This window comes from Octodon degus, unplaced genomic scaffold (assembly GCF_000260255.1).
Source record: "Octodon degus isolate 3935 unplaced genomic scaffold, OctDeg1.0 scaffold00004, whole genome shotgun sequence".
Taxonomy (NCBI): Eukaryota; Metazoa; Chordata; class Mammalia; order Rodentia; family Octodontidae; genus Octodon; species Octodon degus.
Window position 1 is genome coordinate 27,167,661 of NW_004524580.1, and position 10,625 is coordinate 27,178,285.

The 10,625-nt window shown below is 41.7% G+C and overlaps 1 protein-coding gene across 2 annotated transcripts in view; it reads left to right on the plus strand.

Annotated features, from left to right (window-relative positions):
- Nucleotides 1-10,625, plus strand: part of Apaf1 (apoptotic peptidase activating factor 1) — a 108,753-nt gene that overhangs the window by 72,649 nt on the left and 25,479 nt on the right. For both annotated transcript variants that reach the window (XM_023716643.1, XM_004623815.2), the window contains exons 17-19: nt 2,874-3,035; nt 4,926-5,054; nt 8,607-8,732. In XM_023716643.1, the coding sequence (XP_023572411.1) occupies nt 2,874-3,035; nt 4,926-5,054; nt 8,607-8,732 (417 nt within the window). The remainder of the gene's footprint in view (nt 1-2,873; nt 3,036-4,925; nt 5,055-8,606; nt 8,733-10,625) is intronic.

Sequence of the window (10,625 nt, forward strand, 5' to 3'; positions counted from 1 at the left end):
CAGGGTCTCACTACTAGATCAGATTCATAGTGATCTGCCTGTTTACAGCTTCCCAAGAGCTGGGAGTATAGGCACACGCCACCATGCCCAATCTCAATTGTTGTCTCAGCATGCCCCCAGGGCAGGGTGGGCACGGAGGCCTAGGGATCGAACCCCCTGTTTGGCCGGCCCTTTATGTCTTATATTAATGTAGTTAAGTGTTCTGAGAAAATTTTTCAATCTGCTTCTACTTGTAGGGATACATTTCACTAGCAAGTTCTGAGAAGGTATCTAGAGACTTCAATATTTGAAATACAAGCATCTCTTGGGGGACCACCCGTTCAAGGCCCCCCTTTTGTCCCTCTTGTGGACAGGAGCTTTCTTTCCCCCAATAAATATATTCTGCTCTTAAAAAACAGAAAAGCAAACAAAAAAACACAAAAACCAGGCGTGTCTTATTTTCCTGTCCTCAGTATTCTGACTCTGCTTCCAGCTGTGTTGAATGTGGAATAGCCTTGTATCCTTAGGACAGAGTCAGGAGGGAACTTGTGGACCCTTCGTGTCTTCTCGATTTAGCTCTTCTCTCCCAGGAGGTACCACGGGAGCACCGGCTAAACCTTTTAGATTTGTCCTATGGGCTGCGCTGCTTGGCTTTTCCTACTACAGGCACAAGATTCAGCTTTAGAAATCTCCTTATCACTTCTCTCTTTGCTTTGTAGCCTTTACAGTTTTGGTGCTGTACTGTCTTCTACCATTCGCCATCACCTTGTGGGTAAGGCCTAGGGAGAAAAATTTGCTTGTAGTCGTTTTACCTGAGTTTTAGGAGGACAAAGGGGTTGGATATATTTGTTCTTTCTTCACCTTTAACCTGAAGCTTATTTCTCTCAGTACTGTTACTGTTTATTCGCTTGTGCTTGAAACTTGAATGAAATATGTTGTTTTTATTGAAAATGTATTTGCTGATCATTTATTATTTACTATGTGCCAGGTGCTGTACTAGGCATATAAGTTTTATTTATTTATTTATTTATTTGAATGTATCAGTTATTTAATTAGGCTCTTAGTAAGAAATTTAGAACACTAATATTTGAGGATAAATTCCATTTGTCAGAGCAAAACAGATCGCAGGTAGCCCCAGAGCTGAGGGACAGCTTTGATTTTTGCTAAAATCTGTGAGTCCACTGCTTTTTGATCCACCTTGACCTGTTCTGAAATGTGGTATCTCTCTTTCTCGGTGTCGAAGATCTTGCCCTCCTGGTGTCTGGGTTTCCGTAGCTGCTTCTTGAAGTAAGCATCAGTGAGGTGTTTGGGGATTTTCACTTTGCCGATGTCAGTTTTTGTAGAGGGGGGCAGTGACAAATTTCTGGTGTGTTCTTCATAGAGGAACACGATTAAGGATGAGCTTTGGTGATAAATTGTTTCAAAATGTGAATTTTCTTTTAAAATGTTCATTTAATGCACATAAGTGCTCAGGCTGCACCAGGACCCTGGACACAGAGCACTCAAGATGAAATGCTGGCCTGAATTTACCTGGTCCCTGGCTGTGTGGGACTTCATCTCTGCATGGGCAGGAGCCAAAGCCGTGCTCATGAGCAGATGTGCTTCAGGCAGTTATAATGAAATCAGAGCATGTTGTTTCCCTCTTTCTTTCATATATTCAGGCCGTTGCTTTGTTTTTCCTATTAATTGGGAAACAGTGTGACTTCTCATGTATCCTGGCTAATAGGACTGAAGCTTCTGGCATTTATGTGATGTTCTCTTTAGTGTTAGGAAAGACTGTTTTGGTCCCTGCTGTCTCTTTTGCTTTATTCAGTTTACCCACAGTTTCACAAAGGGGAAAGTTTTGGTTATGGTCATATTTCTTAGTAGATGTAATGTTTCTCTGAACTCAAGAAATAGCTAAAGATATGTCTAGTTAGAAAAATCAGGTGTTTTATTTTTTTGGTGGAACCGGGGATTGAACTCAGGCCCTTGCCCTTGCCAAGGAAGGGCTTATTCCACTGAGCCATCTCCCCGGCCCCCAAAGGGGTATTTTTATTTTTATTTTTATTTTATTATTATTTTTTTTTTTTTGCGGAACTCAGGCCCTTGCACTTACCAGGCAAGCACTTATTCTACTAAGCTATTTCCCCAGCCCCAGAACAATCAAGTTTTATTATTTATTTAGTCTGTGTGTGGCCAGCTCAGCCCACCAGGGGGCGGGGCTGGCTGGCATGTGGTGCTGGGGGATTGAACCGCGGTCCTTGTGCTTTGCTTGGCTTAGTTTGTTCTAAGTAGGTGCTTTAGATCACTGAGCCATCTCGCCAGCCCTGTGTGTCTTTTTTGATGCAGGCTCTCTTGAAGATGGATCTTTGGAAGCTTTTGAGTTTTGTACTGTTCAGGTTACTGTCTATAATGAGGTTTAGGGTCCGCGGAACCGGGAGCCCGTGAGCTTCAGGCCCCTCTTCCTGGCCCCTTCGTTCACACAAGGCATCTGGTTTCCTTTGCACTCATCTCTGTGCGTATTTCAGGGGCTTCCCTCTCTCCATGCTTCCGGCTATGCGCAGCACTTCCTGCCTGGCAGCAGAGGGCAGCAGTGGCAGCTGTGTGCCGCCTGCCCCGCGCCCATGCTCTCGCTTGCTGAGGGCACCTAGTCGCCGCCTCCTCCATACCACGCGAGGCCTGCGCCGATTTGTGTTAGTTTTCTGATCTTCACTTGGGGATGTATTTCTCATTCTTTTAGGAAGGTGATGAATGAAAACTGCAATACATAGTTTAAAAACTTTATAGGAAGTTATCCACAGTAAAAATTAGGTAAAGCGAATAAGCTTATATGACATTTAATTCACGTGCGATTGTAGAGGTGTGAGTTGAGTAAAACAAATTTGTTTATTTTTATTTTTTTGCATTTGAAGCTCTGGGATGTGAGATCAGCAAATGAGAGGAAAAGCATTCTCGTGAAGCAGCTCTTCCCAAATGCAGAGGACCCCCAGGAGGAAGTGGAGGTGCTAGTGACATGCTGCTCCTGGTCTGCTGATGGTGCCCAAGTAATGGCAGCAGCAAGGAATAAAATCTTTGTAAGTACAAATATCTTAAAAATTGAATTCAGTCTGATTTAAAGAAAATTAAAGCTTCTGTGAATTTGCCATCTCAGTTTCCCTTTTGATAAGCTGTAAGGTGTGGGGCAGTCTTTCTTGCTGCTCATTGCATTTGGAGCCATGCAGTAGGGTTCTGGTGGCCTTGGGAGAAAAGGTCTCCCGGCTCTGGCCGCCTCCCCAGTTTTCCCCTGTGAGAGCCTCACAGTGTGAGCTGCATGTGTGAGGCCTTGGACAGCACTACATTACAGGAATAGTTTATGATGCTGAGTCCAGTGTTCCTCCCACTTATTAAGATATGAAATACTTTCCATAGCACTCTTTTTTTTTTTTTAACTGATTTTGAATTTCCATTCCCACTGGCAACAGAGGGGGAAGGGTTCCATCTTCCCTATATCCATGGTAACGTTTTTTATTTCCATTTTAAAATTATAGCCGTCCTAGTAGGTGTGAAATGGCATCTTTGTGGTGTGATTACATTCTCCTAATAAGCAGTGATGTTGAGCAAAAGTTCATGCTTTGAAAAGAGTTTAAAAGATCCTTCCTAGTGACAGTGGAAAATATTTTAGATTGCATGAAATGTGGCCTTGTTTTAAAAACCTGTAGATGAAGCTTTCTGTTCACTTTGCTAAAACCGAACTAACCTAAAATCACCTAACCACTGCATTTCCTCGGGGTCTCTCTCCTCCAAGAACTTGCCCATTTCTCAATCTTGTAATGTCAGTCCACTATTATTGGAAGGCCTTTTCTTTCTTGCTGTCTAGGATGGTGACATTTTCCTTTTTTCTTTCTTTTTTTAGGGGGGAGAATACTGAGAATTGAACGCACCACCTCGTGCTTGCTAGGCAGGTGTTATGCTGCTGAGCTGTTTCCTTGGCCCCATTGTGACATTTTTCTAGTCCACGTTTACCAAGTTTCTTCTGTCACTCTCAGTCACTCATGTTGAAGAAGGATTTGCCCAAGAAGCATTAAAGATGATTTTCTGCCCTTTGCACTTCTGTCCTCCACTGCTGTGCTGGGTCCCCCTGTGCTTGCTCCCAGGGCTGCATATTCTGTGTGTTCACTGAACCTCCTTGGGGGACCCCTTGGGTGGGAGGGAGCTTTTGTTTTTTTCCTGAGGACTATGCCTTCACCTTAAGTTACTAACTCCATCAGCAATCTGAGTGTATGTATTAAGTAGAAGCCACTTTATCATTTGGAAAAACTTGGGAAAATATAGTCAGCATTTGAAAATGTTTCAAAATTAAAGTGAAAAAGTTGAATTAGTCAAAAGTAGCTTTTTTGGTTCAAAAATGGGAAAATGACTAATCATAATGGAATAATTTGTTAGCTCTGGAGAGAAATAGAAATGATTGAGCTAATTTCATTTTAGCAGCCTCTGCTCTGTATTAGTTTGATCATCTTCATGTATGAGTGTGTATTTTCTCATTTGAATAAACAAGCATTAGGGAGAATACTCTGTATGTTAATTTGCCTGGTCCATTCATTTATGCACAAAGATTTTATTTCTTTGGGCCAGCTTGAGAAACCATCTGTGATGAATTTTCCTTTTCAAAAAATATAGTTAAATATTTTAGAAGTATATGTATATTGATCTATATCTTATTTATGACTGTCAATAATTATGCCAGTTACTAGTAATTATTTTTCAGGACTTACATTTTATATTCAAAACAGGAGGAGATATAAAAAAATAAATTTAGAGGGGGCCGGGGAGATGGCTCAGTAGAATAAGCACAAGGTCTGAGTTCAACCTCTGGTTCTGCCAAAAAAAAAAAAAAATAAATAAATTAGTTAATTTAGAGTCAGTTTTGGTCTTGTTTATCTTCTTAATAGTTTACCTTTATGTTATGTCATTATTTATGTTGACAGCTTTTTGACATTCACACCAGTGGCCTAGTTGCAGAAATTCACACCAGCCACCATAGTACCATCCAGCATTGTGATTTCTCCCCCCATAACCACTTGGCGGTGGTGGCCTTGTCCCAGTTCTGTGTGGAGGTAAGTGGTTGAGCTTATCCAGGGAGGGCTGGGTTTCTTGAGAGCCAGGGATCACTATGAATCTGATCTAGTAGTAAGACGCTGAACACCCCGTAGACCCTTCCCTAAAATGCAAAAAAAAAAAAAAAAAAAAAAAAGATCATCATTGCTGAGCCTTAATGAGTAAAATGATTCTTGTGAATTACTTGTTTATATTTATGAATTTTATGTTCAGAATCTTTACTGAGAAGAATTCTGCCCAGTGAGTTGCTATATTAATTTATTTAATATTCAGTGAGTTGTTTTACTTATTTATTATGTATTTGGTACTGGGTCTCACTATGCAGCTTGCGCCACTATGCTTGGACTAAGTCACCAGCTCAGCGCCCCCGGGGGCAGGGCCAGTGTGACATGTGATACCAGGGATCAAACCCCGGGCCCTGCACTTGCTTGAGCAGGTGCTTAGTCCACTGAGCTGTCTCACTGGCCTTGTATTTTTCTTTCAAAGAAGGAATCATTTTCCAAGATTTCAGGTTGAAACCCCTTGAGATCTCAGTGCTAAAAAGAAGGGCATGAAGGCCAGCAAGATAGCTCAGTAGACTAAGTGCCTGATTTGGCAAAGGCAGGGACTAGGGTTTGATCCCTGGTCTCCTACTGCACTGGTCAGGGTTTTACTTAGAGGAACAGATATAATATAAGGAACAGATATTAACATAAGATATACAGTGTCTAAGGAATTACAAGATTGGCTTACGACAGTCAACTGCAGAGTCAGATGGGGGAGTGTCTGCACACCGCAGACTGAGGAGTTCAGTCCCAAGGTCTGAAGCTCACTGCTGTGCTCCATGCAAGTCTCTATTCGTCAGCTGATGGGTCTGGGAGGGAAGACTGAAGGGTCTGCAATGGATGGGGAAGAGTCTGCAATGGAAGGTGAAGGATCCAAGCCAGAGGTGGAAGAGTCTGTGCTGTGAGCCAGGCAATGAATGTGAAGACTGAAGTTCCTCTGACGAAGTAGAAGATGGACTACTTCCTCAGCCCCTTTATATGGTCTCTTTGTGCTGAGTCACTCTGGGGGGGCAGAACCAGTTGTGCCCCAGGGCAGGACCCCCACCAGCTGGAAGTGAGGCCCTGGATTCATCCAAATCCAGCGGAGTTGATACAATGTATCAACCACTACACCTAGGCTGCACCAGCCCTGCCCTCAGGGCACACTGAGCCAGGGACAGAGTCTATGTGTGGTGGCACAGGACTAATCCCAGCACTAGGGAGGCTGAAAACAGGAGAATCACTACAAGTCCAGGCTATATGGTGAGACCCTGTACCAAATACACAAAATGGAAAAAAAAAAAAAAAAAAGGTGTGGGTCTTTGCTGCAAAGTAGGGCAGTGCACCTGGTTTGCAGGCTGCTGTGGAAGGGCACATTGATTACTGGAAGTACTTTGTAGTCTCCTGTGCTTCTTTCAGCAGTTTTTAGTGATTGGCCAGTCTTTCTCCTTCCTGTTGAGACATTAGAGGAGAGGTAGTAGCTGTAACCCTTCAGCCTGGAGGTAACAGATGAAAAGAGAACGGGGTGAGCTCTGTAAGCACCTCCTGATTCTTAAGTACAGTAGTTACATAATGCTGAAGAACTCCTTGACTAAGATCCTCCCACTGCAAGAAGTGACAGTGAGCTACAGACCTCTAGTTCTGTATGGGGTACAGTAGGAAGAAATGAGGAGCCATGGGCAGTGTTCCCTTGGACTGAATTGGTATATTCACAGCTGCTCAGAGACCTGGGACCTTGCCTATAGACCTCAAATTGTTTGGCTAGCATTTTCCCTCTTTGGATTTAGTTAAGATTTTTAGAAGGACCAGAGCAGCAAACCCTTGCTCAGCCTTTCTTTTAATTCCTAAGATCCTTGCCTTCGCTCTGAATCCCTAGAAAACTCTCCAGGACAGTGTCTTCATTTTTGAAAGGTAGGGATGTGGCACTGGTGCCTTCACAAATGATGAGGGTGAGATAGAAGAAAAGGAGGCAGAGAGAGAAGGCTTTTCCAGGGAGGTTTTCACTTGTGGAGTTGTTTTCATTTCTGGTCATTAGCTGTGTACATCCCAGGTTGAACTCTAGAGATAAGGCAGAGGAGATTTTGTATAATTTATTTGTAAGCATAGAACTCAACGAATGCAAAGCACTGGCCATGTAATGAAACACTTATTTTGTCCATGCTAGTTCCAAAATCATAAAGTAGGTCTGTAATTCAGAGTGTAATGAGAGGAACTCAGGCACATATGGTATTTCATTAGACTGGGATATATTTGAGTAATTTACATCAGAACCCAGGACAGAACATAACGAGGCTGGTGGTAGACACTGACAGTTTGTAAAAAGCATGAATAACAAGGGAAATCTGTACATGGTACAATTAGTGCATCCATTTGTCGGGGTATCACAATCAGTCAAAATAAAGGTTAGATTATAGACAGTATTAGTGGAAAACTGAATAAAAGCTGACAATGTTCACCCTGTTGTTTTTAAAATTATTTTTAAAAATAAATAAAACATATTTCCAAAATCAAAGCTTTATAAAAAGTTATGTTCAGAGAAGTCTCACAATCATCCTTATCCCTTCCTGTCTACTCTTCTTTTGCTACCCCCTAGGTAACAGTGTTTTTTAATAAGTAGATTATATGTGTGTCTCCACGTACTTACATGTATTAGTATTCAGACTTATGTCCATCTATATGTGCATGCATCTCTATCTCCAGCTCATACAGAATATACTATATATACTGTTCTGTGTTTTACTTTCTTTCCTGTTACTATATCCTAGAAATTAGTCATTACCAGAGCTTTTTCCCGTATTCTGTTTTGCATGGTATTCTATTATGTGACTGATGTAGTTTAGTCATGGTCATTGGTGGTTTCTAGTTGTTATTAAAAAATAATTGTATAAAGAATCGGTATAAAATATTTTGTATTTTTGAAATGTACAATAAATACTGTGAAATAGGAAGAAACTGTTCAGAAGGAAAAGGAAACTAGGGAGGGGGAGGGAGAAAGGAAGAGAAAGAAAAGAATGAGAAAAGAATAAAATGAAAACCAAACCAAGCCTTGTATATAGGAAGGGGAAGGGGATTTGCAAGGGGATGGGAATGGGAAAAAAAGAGGAATCAAGAAATATCCTGTGCATGTACAGATACCCTATAATGAACATGGTCATTATATGGGTCTAACTTGCATCAATAAGCTTATATTAAAAAAAAAACTTTTTACATGCATTTGGTTTTTACAGTCTCACTACGCAGCTCTGACTCATGGCTGACTCACTATGCCTGATCGGTGTATGGCTTAGCCTGCCATGCGGGTGGGGCTGGTGCAGCATGTGGTGCTGGGGATCAAACTGCAGTTCCTGAACTTTGCCTAAGCTTGCCTAAGCAGACACTTTAGTCTGCTGAGCTATCTTCCTGGCCCAGCATTTTGTATTTTTGAAAGTGTATTTTTGGGCTACATTAATAGAAATGGTCACTTTTGCTATTTTCATGATTCTTGGTGAATTTAGAATGCTTCTGACTATGGTTTCCTGTATCCTGTAGTTGTGGAACACAGACTCGTGTGTAAAGGTGGCTGACTGCAGGGGACATTTCAGTTGGGTTCACGGTGTGATGTTTTCTCCTGATGGATCATCGTTCTTGACATCTTCTGATGACCAAACAATCAGGGTGAGAAATTTTTGAGATTCTAATTTTAAACATTTATTAGTCTTTTAAAGTTTTTTTTTTTTAAAAAAAAACTAAGGAATTGATAAGGAAGTATTAGAGAACGTAAAACAGGAAGCTGCTGGCTCCATCTTGACCCTGGACAAGTGCCATGATGTGCTGTAACAGTTTCATTTACTTGGATGTGCTCCTTGAGAATGACTGTGTGCTGCAAAGTCCAGTAGTAAAGCTGAATATAGGTTAGCTTATGTGTATTTCATTTGATTCTTGAGAGCAGTCTTTGACCTGCCTTTCTAGCCTGAATCCTCACACACATTTATTTGTCAATTCTAAGAGAGCTCGCACCCGTTGCCTCCCTTGTGTTAGTCTCTGCTGCAGATCTTTTCTCTTGCTTTTCTGTGTGCTGCTTTCAGGATGTTCTCCTTATGTACAGTACAGCCTCACCTTCATCTGGAGGACGGGTGCTGGGGTCGAGCCTGGCCCTGTGCTTGCTAAGCATGTGCTCTGCCAGTGAGCTACATCCTTAGCTCTGCTTGTGGCATTTTTGCTCAAAAATAGGTCATAGCTTCACTTGTCTACCAAAGCCAAGAAACTCGTCCCTACTCCTGGCTTCTGCACTTTGTGCTCTCACCCTGCTCCACTCTTTCAGTTTATTTCTGCAGGTGGCCTATGTGGGACTGCTCACATTTTACATACACCCTAGGGTTTTCTGTTTCTGTGCTTTTGCTTAAGGCATTTCTTACGTTTATAATACATTGGGTCTATGTTTGTGGAAACCTTTACCACCGTGCAGGCCCCATCAAGACTTCCTCATTTAGGGGCTGTAACATTGACAGCCAGTTATGAATGGGGCTTGTCAGACTCTGACTTTGGTACAGACCTGTTCCCTCATTTAGTTATACATTTCAGATTAAGAGTCTCGTTGGTCCCTGTGCTACCTAATTACAAATGCTTACTTTGCGTCAGACATTGTGCAGAGTACTGGAAATGTATTTACTAATGCTCACAATGGTCTTTTTTTTGTGGTTGAGTGAAAAGCACAGAAAAGTTAGTTACCTACAGAAAGGTGAGTACTATTTAATGTGAGCTGGAATGTAGGTTAATCCACTACTTCCTTCTTCAAAAACTTTTTCTTTTTGTACTTTAATAAGGGGTTTATAGGGTCTCACTACACAGATTGGACTTTGTAGTGATCCTCCTGTGTTCAGCCTCCCAAAGAACTGGGATTACAGGTGTGTGCCACCATGCTGTCTCAATTGCCATCTCAGTGTTTCCTGGGGGCGGGGCATGTACGGCATGCTGGGTATCGAACCTCAGACCCCTGTGTTTGCCTGAGCAGGTGCTTTAATCGCGGAGCTATTGGGCCAGCCAAAAACTCTTAATAAAACTCTTAATAAAAACTCTTAATAAAAACAGTATCACTAAACTTCAGTTAGAGTAGGTTTAGAGTAGAGTAGATCTAGAGTAGAGTTGGCCTAGAGTAGAGCTGTGTTTGAAGTGATACAGTTGCCATACACTTGGGGCCTGGTATCAGTTTGAGAACCAGTGGGTGGTCCCCACCCTTGTGATTAGTACTGTTAGCCTGCCTGAAGTTACAGCTGTATGGAGACCTGAGTGCATCCGAAGACATTTGGCCTCCAGAGCCCAGAACTCGTAGTACTACTTCTTACTAAAGAATATGCTAATAAATATTTCTTGTTGGGTTATAAGCAAATTTAAATAATTGAAAATTTTCTAACAGGGATTTTATTTTTTATTTTTTTTCTACAGATTTATTGATAAACAGATAGCAATGAGACAGTTTCAAATCAAATCAGAAGTACAGTTTCAACAAATAATACACTGCATATATTCTTCTTAGTGGTTAATTGCTGTACAAGATGCGGACTTGTGATC